Source organism: Capricornis sumatraensis, chromosome 9 (assembly GCF_032405125.1).
Source record: "Capricornis sumatraensis isolate serow.1 chromosome 9, serow.2, whole genome shotgun sequence".
NCBI classification, from domain to species: domain Eukaryota; kingdom Metazoa; phylum Chordata; class Mammalia; order Artiodactyla; family Bovidae; genus Capricornis; species Capricornis sumatraensis.
The window spans coordinates 82,286,098-82,313,915 of record NC_091077.1 but is presented as its reverse complement, the minus strand read 5'-3'; the positions used below and the strand labels follow the sequence as shown (position 1 = coordinate 82,313,915).

Below are 27,818 nucleotides of genomic sequence, written 5' to 3'. Positions count from 1 at the left end.
AGTCCAGTCCATGTATATTCCACCAGTGTCCCTCTTGCGTAGAAAACAGTAGTAAGATATTTCTTATAATTCTCCCTTCTCTAGGCAAAGTTGTTAAAAGTAGAGACTAAGTCTTTTAATCTCTACATCACAGTGTCAGAGTTAGTACTTAAATGAATGAGTGTCTGGATATACAGAGTCATGTAAAACATGCTCATTGTATTCAAGGACTTTACAGGCCATTGGGGAAGAGTATTAAATAAGTAAATTTTATGTGTCATCTGCTAGGACATAGACAACGTGTGTGTTAGAAAGAACATAAGCTTTAGACTAAACCACACAGGGTCAGAATCATTCCCAGCTACCATCCTTTACTTGATTAACCTGAGGAAGTTTATCTTCGTTTCTTCCTATGTTGGTGTGTTAAGTGACTTACGGATATTCTCATTTAATGATCATAAACCCTGCAAAGTAGAACCAATTTATTGCCCATATTTTATAATTAAATTGAGTACCAGGGAAAGAGTGTAATATAGTTTATTAAATAGTTTATTTCCTACTGTAGCTGAAAATTGTTTCAGTTCAGTCGCTCAGTCGTGTCCAACTCTTTGCGGCCCCATGAATTGCAGCACGCCAGGATTGCCTGTCCATCACCAACTCCCGGAGTTCACCCAAACTCATGTCCAGTGAGTCGGTGATGCCATCCAGCCATCTCATCCTCGGTCGGCCCCTTCTCCTCCTGCCCCCAATCCCTCCCAGCATGAGAGTCTTTTCCAATGAGTCAACTTTTCGCATGAGGTGGCCAAAATACTGGAGTTTCAGCGTTAGCATCATTCCGTCCAAAGAACACCCAGGACTGATCTCCTTTAGACTGGACTGGTTGGGTGTCCTCGCAGTCCAAGGGACTCTCAAGAGTCTTCTCCAACACCACAGTTCAAAAGCATCAATTTTTCAGCGGTCAGCTTTCTTTATAGTCCAACTCTCACATCAATACATGACCACTAGAAAAACTATAGCCTTGACTAGACGGACCTTAGTTGGCACAGTAATGTCTCTGCTTTTGAATATGCTATTTAGGTTGGTCATAACTTTCCTTCTGTTGTCACTGGGAACTGCTGGAGGGAATCGTCAAGGAGATAACACTCTGACCTGCGTATTAAGGAGTGACTAAGGATTAGAGAAGGAGTCATTAGCTCAGTTCAGTCACTCAGTCATGTCCCACTCTTTGCGACCCCATGAATTGCAGCATGCCAGGCCTCCCTGTCCATCACCAACTCCTAGAGTTCACCCAGACTCGCATCCATCGAGTCAGTGATGCCACCCAGCCATCTCATCCTCTGTCATCCCCTTCTCCTCCTGCCCCCAAATGCCCCTGGGAACAGAGTCTTTTCCAGTAAGTCAACTCTTCTCATGAGGTGGCCAAAGTACTGGAGTTTCAGCTTTAGCATCATTCCTTCCAAAGAATCCCAGGGCTGATCTCCTTCAGAATGGACTGGTTGGATCTCCTTGCAGTCCAAGGGACTCTCAAGAGTCTTCTCCAACACCACAGTTCAAAAGCATCAATTCTTCGGCACTCAGCCTTCTTCACAGTCCAACTCTCACATCCATACATGACCACTGGAAAAACCAGAGGCTTGACTAGACGGACCTTAGTTGGCAAAGTAATGTCTCTACTTTTGAATATGCTATCTAGGTTGGTCATAACTTTTCTTCCAAGGAGTAAGCGTCTTTTAATTTCATGGCTGCAGTCACCATCTGCAGTGATTTTGGAGCCCAGAAAAATAAAGTCTGACACTGTTTCCACTGTTTCCCCATCTATTTCCCATGAAGTGATGGGACCGGATGCCATGATCTTCGTTTTCTGAATGGTGAGCTTTAAGCCAACTTTTTCACTCTCCTCTTTCACTTTCATCAGGAGGCTTTTTAGTTCCTCTTCACTTTCTGCCATAAGGGTGGTGTCATCTGTATATCTGAGGTTATTGATATTTCTCCTGGCAATCTTGATTCCAGCTTGTGTTTCTTCCAGTCCAGCATTTCTCATGATGTACTCTGCATAGAAGTTAAATAAGCAGGGTGACAATATACAGCCTTGACGTACTCCTTTTCCTATTTGGAACCAGTCTGTTCTTCCATGTCCAGTTCGAACTGTTGCTTCCTGACCTGCATACAGATTTCTCAAGAGGCCAGTCAGGTGGTCTGGTATTCCCATCTCTTGAAGAATGTTCCACAGTTTGTTGTGATCCACACAGTCAAAGGCTTTGGCGTAGTCAATAAAGCAGAAATAGATGTTTTTCTGGAACTCTCTTGCTTTTTCCATGATCCAGCAGATGTTGGCACTTTGATCTCTGGTTCCTCTGCCTTTTCTAAAACCACCTTGAACATCAGGAAGTTCACAGTTCACGTATTGCTGAAGCCTTGCTTGGAGAATTTTGAGCATTACTTTAGTAGCGTGTGAGATGAGTGCAGTTGTTCGGTTTTTGAGCATTCATTGGCATTGCCTTTCTTTGGAATTGGATTGAAAACTGACCTTTTCCAGTCCTGTGGCCACTGCTGAGTTTTCCAAATTTGCTGGCATATTGACTGCAGCACTTTCATAGCATCATCTTTCAGGTTTTGAAAGAGCTCTACTGGAATTCCATCACCTCCACTAGCTTTGTTCATCATGATGCTTCCTAAGGCCCACTTGACTTCACATTCCACGATGTCTGGCTCCAGATGAATGATCACACCATCGTGATTATCCGGGTCGTGAAGATCTTTTTTGTACAGTTCTCCTGTGTATTCTTGCCACCTCTTCTTAATATCTTCTGCTTCTGTTAGGTCCATACCATTGCTGTCCTTTATCAAGCCCATCTTTGCATGAAATGTTCCCTTGGTATCTCTAATTTTCTTGAAGAGGTGTCTAGTCTTTCCCATTCTGTTCTTTTCCTCTATTTCGTTGCATTGATCGCTGAAGGCGGCTTTCTTATCTCTTCTTGCTATTCTTTGGAACTCTGCATTCAGATGCTTATATCTTTCCTTTTCTCCTTTGTTTTTTGCTTTTCTTTTCACAGCTATTTGTAAGGCCTCCCCAGACAGCATTTTGCTTTTTCACATTTCTTTTCCATGGGGATGATCTTGATCCCTATCTCCTGTACAATGTCACGAACCTCATTCCATAGTTCATCGGGCACTCTATCTATCAGATCTAGCCCCTTAATCTACTTCTCACTTCCACTGTATAATCATGAGGGATTTGATTTAGGTCATAGCTGAATGGTCTAGTGGTTTTCCCCACTTTCCTCAATTTGAGTCTGAATTTGGTAATAAGGAGTTCATGATCTGAGCCACAGTCAGCTCCTGGTCTTGTTTTTGTTGACTGTATAGAGCATCACTTCATGGCAAATAGATGGGGAAACAGTAGAAACAGTGTCAGACTTTATTTGGGGGGGCTCCAAAATCACTGCAGATGGTGACTGCAGCCATGAAATTAAAGACGCTTACTCCTTGGAAGAAAAGTTGTGACCAACCTAGACAGTATATTCAAAAGCAGAGACATTACTTTGCCGACTAAGGTCCGTCTAGTCAAGGCTATGGTTTTCCCAGTAGTCATTTATGGATGTGAGAGTTGGACTGTGAAGAAGGCTGAGCGCCAAAGAATTGATGCTTTTGAACTGTGGTGTTGGAGAAGACTCTTGAGAGTCCCTTGGACTGCAAGGAGATCCAACCAGTCCATTCTGAAGGAGATCAGCCCTGAGATTTCTTTGGAAGGAATGATGCTAAAGCTGAAACTCCAGTCAACCTTCATCATTTCATACTGTAAGAAAGTGAAGTCACTAAAGGCATATAACCTTATGAATCTGCTGAGTGTGAAGAGAAAAGGCCATGGTACAGATGAATGGATTAGGAGGGAGACACCTAACACTAGGTTTACAGTTGGCAAAAGCTCAGGCTTTGTTGTACAATAAGTATCATTATGTGTCACACAGTGACTGGGTACTGATTGCTTGCAGTGACATAAGCATAAGCAATCCTTCAAAATCAAGTGTAAATATAACAGAAAAGCAATATGGAAAAATTCAGAATGTCCAACTATTGCTATTTCTTGGGTGAAACTATTGATCAATAGTTGGGTTCCCCAACAAAATGTGAGAACAACTATGCAAAATGCATTGCAGTCCTTCATTATGTAGTTCATAAGTATAAAAAAAAGACTTCTAGGCTGTTAATTATTTTATAATTCTGGAAAATATTTTTCTATGCAGTGAATGTATAACAATAGCTGTTACACAGTCTCTCTCCCTCGCTCTTTATGAGAAACCCTTATCACCAAGTCTTCCCTGGATAGTCTCTGTGCCACCATTTGCTTCCAGCTGCCTCACAAGCCACTCTTAACCCATCTCTGGAAACTATATATAAAATCATGTAATTTGTGCTAATATGAGCATTTACCCATCAAACCAATATATATTTAACCAAGATAATCCTTTAAACCATGATCATGATTAGAAAGTGACATTACATCAATATTACAGACAACTATTTTTCCCATAAACTATGGAATATTTTTTCCTTGGACAAATTCACCTCTTCCCAGAAATAGGCAAAGTTCAGTGCAAAAGAGTAACAGTAAAGTGTGCATTAAGCCATCAGAACAAATCACCTTGTTTTCAAGATAATAACTCTGCCTTAGTTTCAAATGCATCAATGTACTAACCTAAAGGATTGTTACCTGTAAACAGTTTACACAGCAGAAGTGCTGGGAGGAAGTCTTACAAGCAAAACCAGATGCTGGCTATTTAAAAGATCCATTAAAAATGACTTAGTGATTTTAAATGATAACTGATCAAAAATCACGTTAGCTCTTTAGAATGGGAATTTAAGTTTAGAGTAAATACAGTGTCTTTTGAATATAGTCAACAAGCAGCAAAGCCAGAGCCCATAGTTAAAGGTTTCCAGACCCTGCAGAAGGAATCTACTGTACTGCATGGATATCTGCCCATGCCACCGAGTTTAGTCCAAATTTCTGGGCGTTGATTATTTTTTTAAAGCTCCAGGTAAAGTGAGTAGCCAGGGTTCATACCCTGCTTGGCCTTCACTTATTTGCAAGTTTTTCCATTTTGTCAGTCTTATTTATTTGCATCATCAGAATATTTTTTTCATAACAGAATTTGCACTTTTCCTTCAGACTACTTTCTGTTATCATTTATCAAGGACGTGAAGCATTAACATCAATTTTCTTAAGTCTACTATTTGTCATAGTTACATGCATGCTTCCTCTTTCTAATAGCTGTGACACTTTTGTTGCTTCATATTTAGATGTGAGATGTCTATGAAATAGCTCAAAATAAGCAGCACAAATAGAACAAATGCACTGTAGGTCCTATTGACAATGATATGAAAATAGGCGCAAATGACCACCAATGTTGCCAGTGGCAAACAGAGTTGAAGTGAAAATGTTAATATTCCTGTCTGTTATTAGAAATATTTTCTACCATATAATACTTAATCTTGAGGAAATGGGATGTTGTATGTGTTTGCACATTCACATACTATCTTACATTTATCCCTGTATTTCCATGTTTTTCATTTTAAGAGATAATAGTGGTGCATATGAATTTACAATAGAAACTAGTTAGGAAATGCTGACCTGACCTAGATTTGTAAATGATAAAATGCTGACCTACTTTTCCAGTGCTGTATAATTTCTATCACAATTAGGTCAGAAATATCATTTCTGGGTTTCATTTCACTTCCAGAGAGGGATCAAGAACTTTAGTTTTGCATGAAAACAATAGATATTGAAATTAGTAAAATAGTGTTTAGAGTTTTAAAAATTTAAGTTTGATTCTCAGTTAAACTGTAAGAATTAATATGTCAATAAAAATGTATTCCCCATGTAGGAGGCAGTCAACATTTGAAGCTCCCAGACAGTGTTATGCATAAAGAAGGCCCTTAATCAATAGACTAGCTAAATAATTTGTGTTGATAATCCTAAAAATAAATAAACTCCATGGAACTCAAGAAAGCCAGGGCTAATGAATATACTGGAGGCTTAGCCAAAATCTTTTCTGCAGAGTAAGTAGTTAGCAAGCAACCAGTCATTTAGCAGTCTTGGACAGAGCACTGTTTAGCATATTAATATGTGTATTTTTTTTTTTTAGCGTTTTTCATTGTTTCTTTCTTTGTACTATTCTAACGCCTGAATCTTTCCCCCCTTTTTACTTCTGTTCCTAATGTTTTGGGGTATTTTTTAACTTAGAAGTATTTTTAATTATCTAAAAACAAAACTCTTAGGTTGAAGTCTTGCCCTTATATCCTCCATCCATGGGATTCTCCAGGCAAGAATACTGGAGTGGGTTGCCATTTCCTTCTCCAGGGGATCTTCCCGACCCAGGGATCGAACCCTGGTCTCCCGCATTGGAGGCAGACGCTTTAACCCCTGAGGCACCAGGGAAGCCCCATATCCATACTTAGTATAGTTTTAACATTCAGGAATGACTCCGAAAATAACAAATTATATCTTTATGGATACAATGATAGAAATTGAACATGAAATAAATACTCCTAACTTTTCAAATCAACTTGAGAATAGAGAGTTTTAAAGAGACATGTCAACATTAGAGGTAATTTCATTTTGGACGTTAACCTTTGCATTGACTAGTCTCTATCCTTTATTGATAAACAGTTCAATCTAATGTGACCAAATGAAAGTCTGGGTTATTTTTATTATTTCAGTGGCCTAATAAATTACCATCTACTTCAGAGTAATTATGCAGAGTGACTGATTCATCAAGTTGATTTCCTTCTAGTTTGATAAATTAATTTAGTGCAGTGATTTGAAGCACATCAGAAGCTCTGATTAGCTGTTAAGTAGTATGATGGGTCTGGAATATGAAGGGATTGTAAAAAGGGGCCTTTGAGGGAAAAAAAAAGGTTGAGATATTCATTGCCAGTTTTAGAAGAACAAGCACAACTCTAATAATGGACAGGGTGGGTCTCCTATATTCCAGGACCCCAAAGGTTACCATTCTGATTGTATCTGAGGTTGTGCTCCAGAAGTTGCTTCAGGCAGCCCTGAGTCTAGGGAATGTTACTGGATACCTCTTTATAAAAAGGAGTTGTTTGCAATTCTCCCCAACCCCCTTTAAAAAAAAAAAAACTGAATATGTTATCTTATTTGACACAAGGGACTTTGCATGTGTGATTAAGAGCTTTGGAATGGGAAGATTATTTCTTGAATTACGGGGAGACAGGGCAGTTTAATCACAAGAATCCTTGTGAGAGGGAGGCAAGAGGGTCATGATCACAAAAGAAGTCAAGGTCAGAGTGATGAGTGGCTCACTAAACCAAGGAATCAGGCAGCCTTTAGAAACTTGAAAAGGCAAGAAAACAGATTATTTCCTCAAGCCTCCGTAACTCCTTAGTTCCACTGTGTGTTATTTAATGTTTAATAGTGAGCTAAATTTATTAGACTGAATACTGTGCCATTGTATAACTCCCTGGCATCGTCACAAGGTGTCTTTGATGAAAATTGGATACACATTAGATCTGAGGGTCTAGAACTTCCTGCCAGCCAATTTGCCTGTTGTCTCAGGCATCCAGAACTCATGAGGATATATCTCTTACAAATTAAGTGGACTCAGAAGGACACACACTGTGCAAGCACCTCAAGGATGACTGCTCAATAGAACTTGTCTGAATTCTGGTTAGTGATACAAGATTTGGATGCTGAGAAGAAATTACCTCAGACCTTTATTTTACCCTATAACCCTGGCCCTTAGCACAAACATATGTTTCTTCATTCTGAATTTTGCAAAATATCATTGATCAGTTCAGTTCAGCCGCTCAGTCGTGTCCAACTCTTTGCAACCCCATGAAATGCAGCACGCCAGGCCTCCCTGTCCATCACCATCTCCCAGAGTTCACTCAGACTCACGTCCATCGAGCCCGTGATCCCATCCAGCCATCTCATCCTCTGTCAGCTCCTTCTCCTGCCCCCAATCCCTCCCAGCATCAGGGTCTTTGCCAGTGAGTTAACTCTTCGCATGAGGTGGCCAAAGTACTGGAGTTTCAGCTTCAGCATCATTCCTTCCAAAGAATCCCAGGGCTGATCTCCTTCAGAATGGACTGGTTGGATCTCCTTGCAGTCCAAGGGACTCTCAAGAGTCTTCTCCAACACCACAGTTCAAAAGCATCAATTCTTCGGTGCTCAGCCTTCTTCACAGTCCAACTCTCACATCCGTACATGACTACTGGAAAAACCAGAGCCTTGACTAGACGGACCTTATTCAGCAAAGTAATATCCCTGCTTTTGAATATGCTATCTAGGTTGGTCATAACTTTTCTTCCAAGGAGTAAGCGTCTTATAATTTCATGGCTGCAGTCACCACCTGCAGTGATTTCGGAGCCCAAAAAAATAAAGTCTGACACTATTTCCACTGTTTCCCCATCTATTTCCCATGAAGTGATGGGACCGGATGCCATGATCTTCGTTTTCTGAATGTTGAGCTTTAAGCCAACTTTTTCACTCTCCTCTTTCACTTTCATCAAGAGGCTTCTTAGTTCCTCTTCACTTTCTTCCATGAGGGTGATGTCATCTGCATATCTGAGGTTATTGATATTTCTCCCAGCAATCTTGATAAGTTAATATAAATGCAAAGCTGTGTGTGGAGGTTTCTCTTAAACAGTTAAGAAAACATTCAGCAGACTAACCTACATTTTTTTGATAACATGCATTGTTAATTTGGAATCTAAGTGTGCTCTTGCATTTGTTAAAATGTTTATTTGCAGTTGTGTTCACGTTCCTGTTCATTCGGTATTTTCTCAGTGACTGCTGTGTACTGTTTTATTTAATAAGCACAGGAGATGATAACCTCCATAAAATAGAGGAAACAGTTATAGAGCAATCTGGCCGGTGACAGGTATGTGTGTAGCATGTAAATGTACAAAGATCCAGCCTCTGCTTGGTGTGGAGAGTGGGGTGGGCACAGGGAGGACTTCACAGAGGAGATGACTCTTGAGACCAGAAGGTTGAAAAAACTGGATAGCATGTACAAAAACATAGGGTACCTTGAAAAACGCATGATTTAAAGGATCTGAAAAAAAAAACACAGTAAGTGAATTATACTTCCCTTTTCACCTTTTTAAATCATCTTTCCCTCTATTTTGTGATTAAATATTCTTGCTTGCTTCTTAGCATCCTCCCTTCCCTTCAATAACACTTTCCTATTGAAAACCTCAATTACTTATCTACAGAACAGTAACATCTGTTTCCTTTAACTCTGAGACTAAAATTTTGTATCAGCTGACAACAGATGCTAAGCATTAAGAGGAGTGCTTAGGTAGGCTAGGCAGTGGTAGACTAACTTCTGTGATTTTGAAACACTCTTGACCAGAGTCTAAGTACATCTAAAAGACTTTACCACCTAAGATTATTTGTTTAAATTTTAGGGTCTATAAATCCCAGGAACAAAGTTGTATGTATCATATAGTACATACTACTAAATGGTTTTCATTTGTAAATGATTTCACGCACTAAAATATGTTTACACACCCCACTTCTTTAATAATGGTATGTTTTTAAGTGCCTCTTTAAAATCTTTTATGATAAAAAATTTAAACATGTAAGGTAGAAAGAAGAGTATAGTGAAGCCACCAGCATTTCATCATCAACTCCACACCTCCCCCTACACACACACTGGGTTATTTAGAAATCAATCCCAGACATATCATTTAAGTACATTTCTTTAACAAGACATTCAGGGAATAAAGTATAGATTGCAAAATCATGAATTTAGACACTCTATTAGGAAGATAATAAACAAATTTGCAAGTTTCTTTTCCATCCACTCTACTAAGTAAATCCTTTGCTTGGTACAGTAAGTCTGCTCATTATTCCCTGAATATGCAAATTCCTGATTCTTTGGAGATGTTTCCCATGCTTTTGTCTCTTGTGGAGCCGGCTCTGTATTCTTTGCCATTTGATTGTGCCCTTTCAGGCTTGAGTCAGTTCCTTGAAGCCTCTCCTGAATTTTTTTTGTGAAAATGGCTTTTTTTTTTTTTTTTTTTTTTGGTCAGCATTGCTCAGTTGTTATGTACATATGTTAGAAGTTGCTATTTCATTTTTAAAATGTATGTCCTATTCTCCTTCATTTATAACTGCTGTATGCCTTACTTATCTAATGTATAAGATTAGGATATTAATAACATCCGCATCAAATATGAGGATGAATAAGATCATCCAAAACAAGAATTTAGTGAATATCAGCGAATTCTTGTTGTTAGCTATTAACAGGAAAGGAACCATGCTATGTACTTTCTTTTTAATTTTTAGTTTATATTGGGGTGTAGTTGGTTTACAATGTTGTGTTAATTTCAGGTGTACAGCAAAGTGATTCAGTTATACATGTACATTTTCCATTCTTTTGCAGATACTTTTTTATGTAGGTTATTATAGGATAACCTACGTACTTTTTTATGTACGTTATTATAGGATACTGGGTAGAGTTCCTTGTACTAAACAGTAGGTCCTTGTTGATTATTTTATGTTTATATTAATCCTAAGCTCCTAAATTATCCCTTGCCCCAATCTTTCCCCTTTGGTAGCTATGTTTGTTCTCAAAGTCTGTGAATCTTCCTCTGGTTTGTAAGTTCCTTTGTATCGTTTTTTTAGATTCCACATACAAGTGATATCATACAGTGTTTGACTTTCTCTGGTTTCATTTGCTATGACAATCTGTAAGTCCATCCAAGTTGCTACAAATGGCATTATTTCATTCTTTTTATGGCTGAGTAATATTCCATTGTGCGTATGTACTCATCATGTTTATTCATTTCTTTGTCAGTGGACATTTAGGTTGTTTCCCTGTCTTGGCTATTATGAATAGTGTGGCGATGAACCCAATGGATGTGTATAGGTTTTCTCCAGATATGTGCTCAGGAATGGGATTACTGCATCGTATGATGGTTCTATCTTTAGTTTTTTAAGGAAACTCCTCACTATTCTCCATAGTGCCTGTTCCAGTTTACACTCCCACCAATAGTGTAGGAAGGTTCCATTTTCTCCACATCCTCTCCAGTATTTATTGTTTGTAGACTTTTTTATAATGGCCATTTTGACTGTGTGAGGAGACCTCACTAGCTTTGATTTACATTTTTCAAATAATTAGTAATGTTAGATATCCTTCGTGTGCTTTTTGGCCATCGGTATGTCTTCATTGGAGAAATGTCTGTTTAGATCTTCTGCCCATTTTTTGATTGCATTGTTTTTTTCTAATATTGAACTGTGTGAGCTGTTTGTATATTTTGGAGATTAAGCCCTTGTTGGTCACTTTGTTTGCAAATATTTTCTCCCACTCTGTGCATTGTTTTTTTTGTTGTTGTTGTTGTTGTTTTTCCTTTGCTATGCAAAAGCTTTTAGTTTAATTAGGTCCCATTTGTTTGTTTTTCATTACATTACTATAGGAGAGGGATCCAGAAAGACACTGGTGCAATTTATGTCAGAGTGTTCTGCTTGTGTTTTCCTCTAGGAGTTTGATTGTATCCAGTCTTAAATTTAGATCTTTAAACCATTTGAGTTTATTTTTGTTTATGGTATTCTAATATCATTCTTTTACTTGTAGCTCTCCATCTTTCCCAGCACCACTTATTGAAGAGACTGTCTTTTCTGCATTGTGTATTCTTGGTTCCTTTGTCATAGATTTAATTGACCATAGGTGCACTGGTATATTTCTTGGCTTTCTACCCTCTTCCTTTGATCTGTATTTCTGTTTCTGTGCCAGTAACAAGTTTTGATTTCTACAGATTTGTAGTATAGTCTGAAGTCACAGAATGTGATTCGTCCACTTCTATTTCTCTTTCCATGATTGCTTTTGGCTCTTCAGGATCCTTGGAGTTTCCGTGAAAGTGAAGTCGCTCATTCCTGTCAGACTCTTGGACTGTAGTCTACCAGACTCCTCCCTCCATGGAATTTTCCAGGCAAGAGTACTGGAGTGGCTTGCCATTTCCTTCTCCAGGGGATCTTCCCAACCCAGGGATCGAACCCAGGTCTCCCACATTCCAGGCAGACGCTTTAACCTCTGAGCCACTGTTGGGGGGGTGGGTGGTGGGGGTGGAGTTTCCATACAAATTATAAAATTTTGTGTTCTAGTTCTGTGAAAAATGCCATTCATAAGTTGATAGGGATTGTGTTAAATATGTAGATTGACTTGCGTAGGATAGTCAGAGTGCATATCTTTTGTATCCTTAAGTTGGTTTATTGCTAAGTATTTTATTCTTTTTGATGCAATGGTAAAGGGAACTGTTTGTTTATTTCCCTTTCTGATCTTTCACTGTTGGTGTATCGAAATGAAAGAAATTGTTGTGTATTAATTCTTTATCCTGCAACCTTATTGAATTCATTGATGATATCTAGTACTTATAGCCTCTTTGTGAATTTCTTTGTATAATACCATGCCATCTGCAAACTGTGACACATCACATATTTTCCAGTTTGGATTCGTTTTATTTCTTTTTTCTCTCTGATTGTCATGGCTAGGACTTCCAAAACTATGTTTATAAAAGTGGTGAGACTGGACTTCTTGTCTTGTTCCTGATCTTGGAGGAAATGCTTTCAGCATTTCACCATTGACTATATTGTTACCTGTAGGTTTAACATATATGTCCTTTATTATGTTGAGGTATTTTCCCTCTATGTCCACTTTCTGGAGAGTTTTTATCAGAAATAGATGTATAATTTGTTGAAAGCTTTTTGTGCACCTAATACATGATCATATGGTTCTTATTCTTCAGCTTGTTAGTGTCACACTAATTTTGGAATATTTAAAATTCCTTGCATCCTTGAAATCCATCTGATCACAGTGTATGATCCTTTTAATGTGTTGTTGAATTTGGTTTACTAGTATTTTGTTGAGGATTTTTGAGCCTCTGCATGAATGATAATGGCCTATAATTGTATGCGTGTGTGTGTTTTGGTATCAGAGTGAGTGAAGTGAAGGTCACTGTCCGACTCTTTGAGACCTCATGGACTATACAGTTCATGGAATTCTCCAGGCCAGAATACTGGAGTGGGTAGCCTTTCCCTTCTCCAGGGGATCTTCCCAACCCAGGCATCAAACCCAGGTCTCCCACATTGCAGGTGGATTCTTTAGCAGCTGAGCCACAAGGGAAACCCAAAAATACTGGAGTGGGTAGCCTTATCTCTTCTCCAGTGGATCTTCCCAGCCCAGGAGCTGAACTGGGGTCTCCTGCATTGCAGATGGATTCTTTACCAACTAAGCTATCAGGGAAGCCCATCGGAGTGATGGTGACCTCATAGAATGTTTGGGAGGATACTTTCCTCTGCAATATTTCAGAATAGTTTCAGAAGGATAGGTGTTAATGCTTCTCTAAATATTTGATAGAAGTTGCCTATGAAGCCATCTGGTCCTGGACTTTTGTTTATTGGGAGTTTTTTAATCACAGTTTCAATTTCATTACTTGTGTTTGGTGTGTTCATATTTTCTATTACATTTCTTCCTAGTTCAGTCTTGGAAAAGTGAAAGTGAGGTCGCTCAGTCATGTCCGACTCTTTGCAACCCCATGGACTGTAGCCTATCAGGCTCCTCCATCCATGGGATTTTCCAGGCAAGAGTGCTGGAGTGGATTGCCATTTCCTTCTCCAGGGGATCTTCCCGACCCAGGAATCCCTGGTCTCCCACATTGCAGGCAGACGCTTTACCATCTGAGCCACCAGGGAAGCCTTAAAGTCTTGGAAGGTTGTATCTTTTTCAAGTTTTTGTCCTTTTCTTCCAGGCTGTCCATTTTATTGGTATATAGATGCTCATAGTAGTCTCTTATGATCCCTTGTATTCAGCCTTCTTTATGGTCCATCTCTCACATCTGTACGTGACTACTGGAAAAACAAAGTGATGTCTCTGCTTTTGAATAAGCCATCTAGGTTTGTCAGACCTAGGTAGAAGTAGTGACAGATTTCCTCTTCTTGGGCTCTAAAGTCACTGTGGATGGTGACTGCAGCCATGAAATCAGAAGATGATTGCTTCTTGGCAGGAAAGTTACGACAAACCTAGACAGTGTGTTGAAAAGCGTCAGAGGATGAGATGGCTGGATGGCATCATCGATGCAGTAGACGTGAACTTGGACAAACTCGGAGATGGTGAAGGACACGGAGGCCTGGGGCGCTGCAGCCCATGAGGTCGCGAAGACTTGGACACGACTGGGCAACTGAATAAAAACAACTAGGTTTGTCATAGCTTTTCTTCCAAGGAGCAAGTGTCTTTTTAATTTTGTGGCTGCAGTCACCGTACACAGTGGTTTTGGAGCCCAAGAAAATGAAATCTGCCACTGTTCCCACTTTTTCCCCTTCTATTTGCCATTAAATGATGGGACTGTATGCCATGATCTTAGTTTTTTGGATGTTGAGTTTTAAGCCAGCTTTTTCAGTCTCTTTCACCTTCATCAAGAGGCTCTAGTTCTTCACTTTCTACCATTAGTGTGACATCATTTGCAAATCTGATGTTGTGTTCTCACGGCAGTTTTGATTCCAGCTTGTGCTTCATCTGCCCTGAATTTCACATGATGTGAACATTTCACATTTCCCTGTCTTTCACTGTCCTCCAGAGTTTGCTTAAATTCATGTTCATTGAGTCAGTGAGGCTATCTTACCATCTCATCCTCTGATTCCCTCTTCTCCTTTGGCCTTCAGTCTTTCCCAGCATCAGGGTCTTTTCCAGTGAGTCAGCTCTTTGCATCAGGTAGCCAAAGTATTGGAGCTTTAGCATCAGTCCTTTCAATGAATATTCAGGGTTGATTTCCTTTCAGATTGACTGGTTTTATCTCCTTAAAGTCCACAGGACTCTCAAGAGTCTTCTCCAGCACAATTCAAAAGCATCAATTCATGTGAATGTATGGCAAAACCACCACAATATTGTAAAGTTATTAGCCTCCAATTAAAATAAAAAGAAAAAACAAAAGCATAAATTCTTTGGCATTCAGCTTTCTTTATGGCCCAACTCTCACATCCTTACATGACTACTGGAAAAATCATAGCTTTGACTATACAAGCCTTTGTTTGCTATCAACAGTGTGTTTTCTTGGCAAAACTCTGTTAGCCTTTGCACTGCTTCATTTTGTACTCCAAGGCCAAACTTGCATCTTACTCCAGGTATCTCTTGACTTCCTACTTTTGCATTCCAGTCCTCTATCATGAAAAGGACATCTTTCATTGGTGTTAGTTCTAGGAGGTCTTGTAGATCATCATAGAATCGTTCAAGTGGGGTGAATATGTGCCCATAGTTTCCTGTATGAAAATAACTATTAAAACAGTAATTACAAATCAGTTTTACTTTATTCAGCCCATAATAGTAACACTTTGAAAGTTTGAGAAATTCAGGAAAGTTGAGAATTAGGTTAAAACCGTTTGAGAGAGAGCACTGCATTATCTCGTCTTCCTTGCATAAAGTCTTAACCTAGTACAGATACACTTATTGCGAGTCTTGTTTCCTTTTTTTCCCATCCCCTAGCATTGTACAGGAGGATTTTTTGTCCTTAAAATATTGGCAAATAACATGTATAGTTTTCTTAATGTTTTGAATAGTTTGTAAATTAAATCATTAAAAATGTGTAAAAAATTTAAAAAATATTATGACAGCTTCTGAAAGATGTAATTCTTTTTTTAGGATTCTCCTGGTTATTCTTCCCATTTTTCTGTATGTACTTCAAAATCCGTTGTCAACTTCGAAAATAACTTGCTGCTGTTGGGTTCACTTTAAATTTACAGATTAGTGCTGCTATAAAAACCTGGTATCCCACCCATTCGACTTTTGTGTGCTTTAATGTTTCAAGGCTTTGTCAATTTTGGTCTTTAATGCCAATATTACAGATTTCTTAAGATTGTTCCTATATGTTGAATATTTTAGCTTTTTCTTCTAGTTGCTATTATAAGTGGAGTCCTTTTTCTACAGGTTGATATTATAATTATCCAGTCTATCAATTTAAACATTATGTTCCTATCCACGTTACTCAGTTTTAATTCCCTTATGATCTATAATCATTTTTCTCTACATTCTTTTGGGCTCTTTAGGGTAGCACTTATTTTCAAGCAACTTTTTAATAGGAGAAGGCGATGGCACCCCACTCCATTACTCTTGCCTGGAAAATCCCATGGACAGAGGAGCCTGGTAGGCTGCAGTCCGTGGGGTTGCGAAGAGTCGGACAGGACTGAGCGACTTCCCTTTCACTTTTCACTTTCATGCATTGGAGAACGAAATGGCAACCCCCTCCAGTGTTCTTACCTGGAGAATCCCAGGGACGGGGAAGCATGGTGGGCTGCTGTCTATGGGGTCACACAGAGTCGGACGCAACTGAAGTGACTTAGCAGCAGTAGCAGCAGCATCTTTTTAATAACTTATTTGTCTAACTCCTCACTTTACAAGAAGTACTTTCTACTTAATTGAAGAATAGTTTGATTTACAATATTTTGTCAGTTTCAGGTGTTCAGCAAAGGAATTCAGATATACTTTTTTTTGATACTTTTCCCATTATGTGTATTATAAAATAGTGAATATAATTCCCTATGCTATACAGTAAATTCTTATGGCTTATCTATTTATGTATAATAATGTATATCTGCTAATCCTGTACTCCTTATTTATCCCTCCCCCCTCCCCTGGTCCTTTAGTAACCATGAGTTCTGAGTCTTTGAGTTTTTTCTGTTTTGTATATAGACTCATTTTTATTATGTTTTAGATTACGTGTATAAGTGATATCATATGATATTTGTCTCTCTCTGACTTGAACTTTGCTTAGTGTAATGTTCTCTGGGTCTTTCTATTTGGCTGCAAATGGCAGTATCTCACTCTTTGGTGCCTGAGTAATTTTCCAGCCTGCGTGTGGCGCATCTTCTTAACCCAGTCCTCTATTAATAGGCGCTTGGATTGTTTTCATCACTTTGCTGAGTGCTGCTATGAACAGCAAGGTGCACGTATCTTGAAATTGGAGTGTTCATATTTTCCTGATACATGCCAAGGAGTAGGATTGCTGGGTCACATGGTAGGTCTGTTTTTCCTTTTTAAAGGAACCTTCATACTGTTTTCCATAGTGGCTGCACCAATCTACGTTCCCAAAACGATATAAGAGGGTGCCCTTTTCTCCACTCCCTCTGCAACATTCGTCATTGGTAGACTTTCTGATGAGAGTTATTCTGACCAGTGTGAGTTGATACATGATACATCATTGTGGTTTGATTTGCATCTCTCTAATAATTAACCTTGTTAAGCATTTTTTAACGTACCTAATGGCCATCTGAATGTCTTATTTGGAGAGATGCCTGTTTAGCATTTTTTTGATTGGGTTGTGTGTTTTTTCACTTGAATCGTACAAGCTGTTTGTATATTTTTTATATTAACCCCTTGTAGGTCTCACCCATTGCAAATATTTTCTCCCATACCATAGGTTTTTTTGTTTTATTGATAGTTTTCCTTAGCTGTGCAAAAATGTTTCAAGTTTGATTAAGTCCCATTTGCTTGTTTTGCTTTTATTTCTTTTGCCTTGTGAAACTGATCTTAAAAAAAAAATACTGCTACAGTTTATGTCTGAGAATATTTTGCCTGGGTTCTCTTTCTATGGTGTCATGTCTTATTTATATTTATATTTAGGTCTTTAATCCACTTTGAGTTTATTTTTGTCTATGGTGTGAGGGAGTGTTCAATTTCAATTTCATTGATTTTTGTATAGCTGTTCAGCATTCCCAACAACACTTGTTGAAGAGATTGTCTTTTTTGTATTATGTATTCTCACTTCCTTTGTCATCAGTAAATTGACCATGGGTCTATGGGCTTATTACTGGGCTCTCCATTCTGTCCATTGATCAAATGTTTATTTTTGTACTGATAGGATGCTGTTTTGATTATTGTAGCTTTGTGTATTCTTGTCTGAAGTCTGAAAGGGTTTAGGCTTCCAGCCTTGTGCTTTGTCCTTTGTCCTCAGTATTGCTTTGGAAATTCTGAGTCTTATGTGGTTCCATGTAAATTTTAGGGTTATTGTTACTAGTTCTGTGAAAACTGTCACAGGTGTTTTGATATGGATCACTTTAAATCTATAGATTGCTTTAAGTAGTATGGCTATTTTAACAATGTTAATTCTTCCAGTCCAAGAGCATGTGATATCTTTAGATTTCTTTATAGTCTTCAGCATGTAAGTTTTTCGGTAACTTGGATAAATTTATTCCTAGGCGTTATTTGGGGGAGGGAGGATGCAATTTTAAACAGGATTGTTTTTTACTTTTTCTTTCTGATAGTTCATTGTTAGTGCAAACAAATGGAACTGACTTATGTATGTTAAACTTTTATCCTGCTACCTTGCCGAATTTATTTACTAGTTCTAATAGTTTTTGTATGGAGACTTTAGGGTTCTCAATTTACAGATTAGTGCTGCTATAAAAACCTGGTATCCCACCCATTCGACTTCTGTTGCTTTAATGTTTTAAGGCTTTGTCAATTTTGGTCTTTAATGCCAATATTACAGATTTCTTAAGATTGTTTCTATATGTTGAATATTTTAGCTTTTTCTTCTAGTTGCTATTATAAGTGGAGTCCTTTTTCTACGGGTTGATATTATAATTATCCAGTCTATCAATTTAAATATTATGTTCCTATCCACGTTACTCAGTTTTAATTCCCTTATGATCTATAATCATTTTTCTCTACATTCTTTTGGGCTCTTTAGGATAGCACTTATTTTCAAGCAACTTTTTAATAGGAGAAGGCAATGGCACCCCACTCCAGGACTTCTGCCTGGAAAATCCCATGGACAGAGGTACCTGGCAGACTACAGTCCATGGGGTTGCAAAGAGTCAGACCCAGCTTAGCGACTGAGCTTGCACGTTTTCGTTGTCATTTGTTTCACGGTATTTTTTTTTCTTTTATTTCATCATTGTCCCGTTTATATTTTTGTGGCATGCTGTTTAGTCTCCATATGTTTGTTCTTTACCTGTTTTTTTTCACCCCCTGTGGTTGATGTCTACTTTCATACCTTTGTGGTCAGAAAAGATGCTTAAGATAATTTCTGTGCTCTTAAATTTGTTAAGGCTTGTTTTGTGATCTTTTATGTGGTCCGTCCTAGAGAATGTTCCATGTGTGCTTATTTAAATGAGAAAAAACATGTATTCTGATTTTTGGAGATGTAGCGTCTTGTAGATACCAAGTCCAGCTGGTCTGATGTATCATTTAGGATATCTGTTTCTTTACAGATTTTCTGTCTAAAAGATCTGGCCATTGATGCATATATGTAATTAGTATAAGACCCTCTGGCTGTTTTTAACCATTTATTATATAAGGTGCTTCCTGCCTTTCTTTATGGACTTTAAGTCTCCTTTGTCTAATATGAATATTGCTACCACCAATTTCTTATCATTTCCAATTCCATGAAATATCTTTTTCCATCTGCTAACTTTCAGTCTGTGTGTTCTTAACCCTGAAGTGAGTCTTTTGTAGGTGGCATATTGTAGTGTCTTATTTTTCATCTAATCTGCCTTCCTGTGTCTTTTGATCAGGTCATTTAGTCCATTGACATTTAAAGTAGTTATTGATGACTATGTACTTATTGCCATTTTCAACCTTGTTTTCCAGTTACTTTTGTCCTTCTTTGTTGATTTCTTCTTTTTGTTTTTTTTCTTTTGTGGTTTGTTGGTTTTCTTTTATATTATGCTTGAGTTCCCTTCTGTTTGATTTTTGTCAGTCTGTTGTATATTTTTGATTTGTGGTGAACTAGAAACTCCAATACTTTGGCCACCTGATGTGAAGAGCTGACTTATTTGAAAAGACCCTGATGCTGGGAAGGATTGAGGGCAGGAGGAGAAGGGGCTGACAGAGGATGAGATGGTTGGATGGCATCACCAACTCAATGGATGTGGGTTTGGGTGGACTCTGGGAGTTGGTGATGGACAGGGAGGCCTGGCATCCTGCGGTTCATGGGGTCGCAAAGAGTCGGACACGACTAAGCGACTGAACTGAACCAGGTTCTTAAGTATATTGACACATAACTATGTCTACTTGCATTTTGTCGTTTTTTTCTTGTTTTTCAATCAATATACTGGCTTATTTAAATGATAAAACTTCCTGGTGGCTCAGATGGTAGTGTCTGCCTACAATGTTGGAGACCCAGGTTCGATCCCAAGGTCGGGAAGATCCCCTGGAGAAGGAAGTGGCAACCCACTCCAGTACTCTTGCCTGGAAAATCCCATGGACAGAGGAACCTGGTAGGCTACAGTCCATGGGGCCACAGATAGTTGGACAAAGAGTAAAGTTGAGTGACTTTACTTACTTAATCCTTTTACATGCTTGCCTTTCCTATTGTAATTTCCCCTTTTCCTATTAAGTCTTACTTCTTTTCTCTTTAGAGAAAAACCTTTCAATATTTCTTCTAGGGTAGGTTTAGAATTGCTGTATTCTTTTAATTTTTGCTTGTCTGAGAAATTCTTTATCTTTCTAGTCTAAATGATAATCTTGCAGGGTTTAGTATGTTGTAGGTTTTTCTCTTTCAGAACTTTTTGAGTATATCATGCCATTCCCTTCTGAGTTTCTGCCTACAGAGTTTCTGCAGAGAATTCATCTGATAGCTTTATGGTGATTCTCTTGAATATGACTCTTTGGTTCTCTCTTGCTGCCTTTAGACTTCTGTCTTTGTCTTTAATTTTTGCCATTTTAACTATGGTATGTGTTGGTATGGGTCTGCTTGCTTTCATCTTTAAGGGGACCCTCTGTGCTTCCTGTACCTGAATATCTGTTTCTTTCTTTTGGTTTGGGAAGTTTGTAGCCTTGATTTCCTCAGATGCATTTTCAGTCCCCTTTTATTTCTCTTCTTCTTGGACCCCTGAATTGTGAATTTTGTTACAGTTAATGATACACCAGATGGGCTTCTCTGAAGGCTCAGTGGTAAAGAATCCACCTACTCGTGCAGGAGATGCAGGTTTGATCCCTGGATCAGGAACATTCACTGGAGAAAGAATTGGCAACCCGGTATTGCTAAATGGGGAATCCCACGGACAGAGGAGCCTAGTGGGCTACAGTCCATGGGGATCAAAAGAGTTGGCCATCACTTAGTGACTAAATGACAACAAAATGATACATCAGAGATCTCTTGTTTATATTTTTAGAGTTTTTTCTTTAGCTGTTCTGACTGAGTGATTGCCATCATCCTGTTCTCCAGATCACTTATTTGTTCTCTGTAATTTAGTCCGCTGTTAATTGCATCTGTATTGGCTCTTATCTTAGCAACTGTATTGTCTGCCTTTGATTGGGTCGTGTTTATAGTTGCTAGTTCCTTGTTACAATGATCTGAATTTCCATCAGTTACCTTTTTTAGTTCCTATAACATTTTTCTTCCTTTTTGAACCCAGGGTGTGGAAGACTGGTGAGGGCTGTTTCATTTCTTTCAGGGGAATTTCTCTTGTTCTTTTAAATCTGAGTAGTTCCTCTGCTTTTTCATCTTTCTTAACTTCATTCTGTCTCTATGAATTTAAGAGAAACAGTTCTCTACTATGGATTTGAAGGTGTGTTTTTAATATGGGAGCATCCCTTTATAGTCTGTGTGAGTGCAATATTTTTGACAGCCACAGTTCTGCCCATAAGCAGCCCAAAATTGCTTCTGTTTTTCCATTGTGTTTGTCCCAGATATAGTGCTAAGCTGTAGGCTGTGGTACAGAGTGGACTGGTTATGGGGGCCAGGGCACTGTGGCTGCATGAATCAAAATGGTTGTGCTGTTTCCTGGGACCTTAACTGCCTCTGTGGCAGCCCTCTCTCAGGACCTGTCCACCTCAGATCCAGCTCCAAGCGGAGGTGGGAAGAGGGTGGACCTGGAGCACTGAGTACTCCTCCACAGGGGCTCTCTACTGGAGACATGCCTTTCTGTGCCTCTCAAAGTCCACCCAGTACCACTGCCAAAACCCGGACCCACCTCGCAACTCCTTCCCCCTTTACCCCCACCTTCACTTTAGGGGTGCTTCAGCCTGTAGCAGCTTAAAGCAGGGCTTGAGTCCCCACCCAGAGACTGAGGCCAGGTTGTGGCAGTGAGAACACCAATCCTAGCCATTAGACCAGTGGTCAGTGACAAGGCCCTGGCCCTTCAACTTTGCAGAAAAGAATACCCACAAAGTTGGGAAGTAGTGAAACAAGTAAAGTATGTGTTAAAAGGGGAAAAAAAAGAATACAGTATGTGTGGATAGACACATGGGCAGACTCAGAGAGTTGCTGAGTCACACCCTCATGGCAGTTTGAATTACTTTTATGGGGTAAGTTCTTCCAGTCATTTTGATTTGCCTGGTTCACAGTCCATATTTGGTATATCTCAGGATTCCCCCATGTGTGAGCACACATCTCTTAGCCAAGATGACTTCTGCCAAAAAGGCATATGGGTAGAATATCCCTTGACATCACTCCTGCTTTGACCTTCAGGGAGCCTTTCTGCAGGAATGTGGTCGAGGAGGTCTCATGACTCCCTAAATGGGAAATGAATGAGAAGCTGAATGAGAAATGTGTGGTCTGGGCAGGGCCCAGCCTCCTCCCTTATTTGTGTTGCTATTCTCGTCTTGGAGTTTCAGTCCATAGGGAATGAATCTCTAGCTGCTTTACTCTGGTGGGTGCCCATCTTCCTCCTGCCTCGAGACTGTGGGCTCTGTGGCTAGACCTGGAACACCAGACCCCAAGAGCTGGCTTCTTGCAGCCATTAATAGATGGCGTCTTCCTGCAGAGCGTATCTGCGAAGATTCACTGCTTAGCTGCTGTACATATTTGTATCCCAACCTGATTCACACTTTGACTGGGAAGTGTGGTGAGGTGCAGCCGTCAGCAGCAGTCTCTCTCCACCCTGATTGTTAGCAACCCAGCATGCATACATTCCTATCAAGTCTAAGCCCCTGAAACCACTCTTGTCTGTTCCAGCAGGCAAGGATGCTTCCCAAGCCTGCCTGTGTAGACCCTTTCTCCTTTACACATGCCTACCAGAGGCATCTTTCTGTCCCATCTTGATGCCTTTTTTCTTCCCTATCCTACCTGGTTACGTGGAGATCTTTCTTGCAGCTTTGGTTATATAGGAGATCTGTCCATTTCCAGTTGGTTTTCTGTGAGAATTATTCCACATTTAGATGTATTTTTGATGCATTTTGTTGGTGGAGGTGAGTTTCACATCCTACTCCACCATCTTGATCCCCCCTCAGGAAGTATTTCTGAGTCTACTATAAATATATTGTTAGCTACTGTGTGAGATTGATATATTTTAGCTACCTGTATATAATAGAAAAGTTGTTCTTTTGTATGTACAGTAGTATTCCTGTACTTTTTAAAAATTGTTTTATTTACTCCATCATCTCTTATTGGGCACCCACTGTGTGGCTGACGGGTAGTTAGGTTCTGGAGATTCCATTTGTCCCCTCTTTAGGGATGAGTATTATGATAAATGTGTAACAGTTTTATTTAAGAACAGATTCTTGTGTTAAATTTTTTATCTTAATAACTTTTAAAGTATCAGCAGTGAATGAGCAAGTACTTTTTTTCACCAAAACCTAATTGACAACTATTAGTCAATGCATGGAACATGACTACTTAAAGCATTCTTATTCTAAGAGAATTTCAGAATTGAAAAATCTTGAGCCAGCATTGAATCTGTCTCCCCATTCTCCACCTGGTTTTGCTGATGTGAAACAGAGATTTAGAGAGGGCAATATTCAACTGAGGTTACATAGCCAGCTTACTTGCAGAGCTTGAAGACCGTATGTTCTGCCTAGTAGTCTGGAATCCTAGGACATCTGTATTAATTATTGGTTTGGCTTTGGTGAGCTGGTTTCGATTTGTAACATTTTTGGTGGTATTTTTAAGTTCTTGAATTTGGAATTTTTGTTGCATCTTCTGAATTCCTTAGCCCAAAGAATGGAGAAGAAGGTATGGTCTCAAAATACCTTGTAATTTTCCTTTTAAGGCTTCCCTGGTGGCTCAGATGGTAAAGCGTCTGGCCTGCAATGCAGGAGACCTGGGTTCAATCCCTGAGTTGGGAAGATCCCCTGGAGAAGGAAATGGCAACCCACTCCAGTATTCTTGCCTGGAAGATTCCACGGACAGAGGAGCCTCATAGGCCACAGTCCAAGGGGTTGGAAAGAGTTGGACATGACTGAGCAACTTCACTTTCTGCTTTTAAAAAGCGTTCTCAGACATGTCATTCTGTTTGCCTTTTTGAAGAAAAAAAATGTGATTCTTAATATGGAATTGTCTGACTTTTTTTGTTACCTATGCAGTTTATCTTGTGACATTAATTTTTCTTTTTCTCTTTTTAGTCTGCCATTTTCAATTTTCAGAGTCTGTTGACTGTAATCTTGCTGCTTATATGTACCTGTGCTTATATCCGATCCTTGGCACCCAGCCTCCTGGACAGAAATAAAACTGGGTATGTTACTAATAATGTTTAATCACCCAAGTTAGTGCTTAGAGATATTAAATGCCAACTATTGAAAGTCATTAAGTAATTTAATTTCTATATGTAATTTAGTTTGTATAACTAAGTTATGTAAAAATAACTTTTTACATTGTTTTTCCTTGTTTTTAAAAAAACCCAGATCTTTATATTCATAGATTCTTACCAAAAAGATAAATATCAGAAGTTACCTGAAGTGTGCTGGACTGAAAAAAAAAAAGTGTATTTTAAAAGATGAGATAGTTTTTCTTTCTGAAAATATAGCTACAGTTTAGTAGTTTCAGAGACAGGGTTTGGCCTTCATTTTTAATAGTAAAATCCATTATCTTATCTTGAAAGCATTAAACAGTTTATAAGCACTGTGTCCACTACAGTACTAATATAGACATCCCACCTCCACTCCAGGACCACTCTAATCATATAGGCTTCCCAGCTGTATCATAAAGCAAACATCTTTGGAGAGATTTAGCTTTCTTAAAGCAATAGTAAAAGTTAAGCTTTGGGCATGTCACATCCCTTTTAATTGTATGTTAACACTCCTGCCAAAATTGAGCTTAATGGAATACAACATAGACTTAAAATATTTAAGTGCCATGTTCCTCACACAGAAATACATGTTGAGTTCAACCAGAAGGACAACTATATTTAAAAAAAAAAAAAAAAAACAGAGACCATATGGTGAATACTGTCTAAACTTTTTTTTCCTTACAGATTAATTCTGTGAATAATTGTCTTAATCCTTTCATGGTAAGATCCTTAATCATCTTAAGAAATAGTAGGATGAAATAGAACACTTCACATAGGAATAATTAATTATCTTCACCTTTTTTGTTTTTGATGGAAAGGAAAAGTTCTAATTAGGATACTGCAAAGTCAGGCTCTGTTTTTCCACTAAGAAAATCTCCTACAAGAAGCAAGGTAGTAGATATTCAACTATGAGAGGAAATAATTATCTTTCCTTCAACTGCATTATATCTTTGGGGTCATAATTAACATTTATTCAAACATTCCATTATCTAAATCATTTGGCTTTTGTTACCATTTCTTTTTATTATGTAGGTTTGTTTGAACATCTATAAAGGCATAGAGAACCGCTACCCAGTTTTGAATAATGAAAATCTATAATCTTGTTCCAATAAACTGATGATCTGTCTCTATTGTCCTAAGGCATTTTATTTAACCTACTGAAGGTGAAAACAGATGTTATTTGTCCATGAGTTTTTCTGACAACATCTCACTTCCTTTGTAGAGATTATGTTCTTATCATTCCACCTTTTCTCTGAACTCTTATTGCACTGAGTCTTCAGTCCCTTTGTTGAAATTATATAATTTTATTTGTTGCTTAGTTGTACGAGAAGCCTTTCTACTCAGCTAAATAATTTTATTTCCTCCTTCCCTTTCTCTGCAATCCCCTGTGGGTTTCTCTGGTGGCTCAGCAGTGAAGAATCCACCTGGCAATGCAGAAGGCACAGATTCAATTGCTGGGTTGGGAAGATCCCCTGGAAAAGGAAATGGCAACCCACTCCAATATTCTGCCTGGGAAATCCCATGAACAGAGGAGCCTGGCAGGCTACAGTCCATGGGGTCACAAAGAGTCAGACTCAACTTAGCAACTAAACAACAACAACAAAGCCATGGCAGAATCCAGTAAACAATCTCATCGATTGTTATTTTAGATTTCTAATACATAATGTTTAATAAAGAATTTATTTCATTCATGAATAATCACATAGTGGTAGAACAGAGTATTTGTACATTTCTGGTGCTGCGACAAAGTAGGCTGCATGTGGAAATGTCTGCTTCTCATCCCTTTGGAAGCAGGAATACATCCACAACATGCTACATTAAAAAAGGAGTTCTCAGGGCTGCCAACCTTACAGTAGAGGTTGAGTAGTAGTATATTTCTCCTACATAAAACCAAAGGAATAGCATGCCTATTTTTACATTTTAAAGTATATATGATACAGTTAGCTGTTTGAAAGCTTTTTTGAAAAACTTTTTGTTTTGTTTGCTTCTGGCTGTGCTGGGTCTTCGCTGCTTGCTACATGGGCTTTTCTCTGTTTGCAGCGAGTGGGAGCTACTCTCTAGTTGTGGTGTGCAGGCGTCTCATTGCGGTGGCTTCTCTTATTGAGGAGCATGGGCTCTCAGGCCAGGCAAGCTTCCGTAGTTGCAGCACATGGGCTCAATTCCTGTGGCTCATGGGCTTAGTTGCTCCTCAGCGTGTGGGATCTTCCCAGATCAGGGGTCAAACCTGTGTCTCCTGCATTGGCAGGCAGATTGTTTACCACTGACCCACAATGGAAGCCCTAAAAACATTGTCTCTATACAAATGTTAAGCTCCTTTTATTTTGACTTGGACAAATGAAATAATTTCTGTGGAAGAGATTTTTACTGGTCCTTGTTCTTTTCTGTTAAAAATATATATTTATGAAAGTCATAGTAAACTTTCCTTTGATTATACTGAGTGTTCCACTCTTAAGTGAGCCAATTAGATAAAATGGACCAATTAGATAAAATGAGTTTTTAATAACTTCACTGTTGAAAATAGCAACTTCATTTTTTGCTGCTTCAAATAGTATAGAACTTAAAAGCAGCAGCGAAGAGTTGCTATTTTGTCTAGTTTCCTATTTTCATAGACTTTATAATTTTATCAGCATGTATGCTTACTGGTTTATGTCTTTAAAAACTAAGCAGCATATTTGTATTGGTGCTTACCAGCTTAAGTTCGTTTTAACATTTGGGATATCGTGTAAATGTCTAGGTAGGGAAATACGTGAAAAAGACCAAAGTAGTGCCAATTAATCTCTTATGTTGCCAAATTAGGAATTTTTTTCACTTAAGTAGCTTTTAATATGCTCTGTTATACCAATTTCCTACTGATGCTTTGATGCTAATTTCTAGACTATAAGACCTGCAAAGACCTTGACTCTGATGATGTGGTTTCAGACTGTTCTGAAGGGCCCTAAGCTTCCCATAGAGGAACTTCAAGTGTCCTATTTCTGAATACCTCAACCAGAGCAGCTTTGAGTCAGTAATTCATTCATAATCAATAGATTTTTAGAATCAAGTTTGCAGGGCATTGCAGATCACTAACAAATTGTCTTCCATTTTTTTGATGAAGTATAAGCCAATGTTAGTGATACCTGGAGTTATTGTCCATACCTTTAGCCTATGTAATATTGAACATAGCACATGTTAGTCACTATTCTAAAGACTTTCTGTGTAATAACTCATTTAACCCTTATAGCAACCCTATTAAAATGAGGTAAAATAACCTGCTCACAGTTATGCAACCAAGTAAGTAGAATTGAACTTAGGCACAGTTTAGCCCTGATCCTTTGCTTCCAAGAGTATACATTTGTCCTTTTTATTCTTATAGTGAAGTTGCTTCACCTGTCAGAAT

The 27,818-nt window shown here is 38.7% G+C and overlaps 1 protein-coding gene and 1 non-coding gene across 2 annotated transcripts in view; both read left to right on the top strand.

Moving 5' to 3' along the window:
* Positions 1–27,818, top strand: part of TMEM167A (transmembrane protein 167A) — a 42,932-nt gene that overhangs the window by 2,780 nt on the left and 12,334 nt on the right. Inside the window, exon 2 of the mRNA XM_068979541.1 lies at positions 24,279–24,388. Coding sequence (XP_068835642.1) covers positions 24,279–24,388 — 110 coding nt within the window. The remainder of the gene's footprint in view (positions 1–24,278; positions 24,389–27,818) is intronic.
* LOC138086727 (small nucleolar RNA U109) lies at positions 26,196–26,330 on the top strand. Its single transcript, XR_011145432.1, has one exon. It is a non-coding gene; the product is annotated as a small nucleolar RNA U109 (small nucleolar RNA).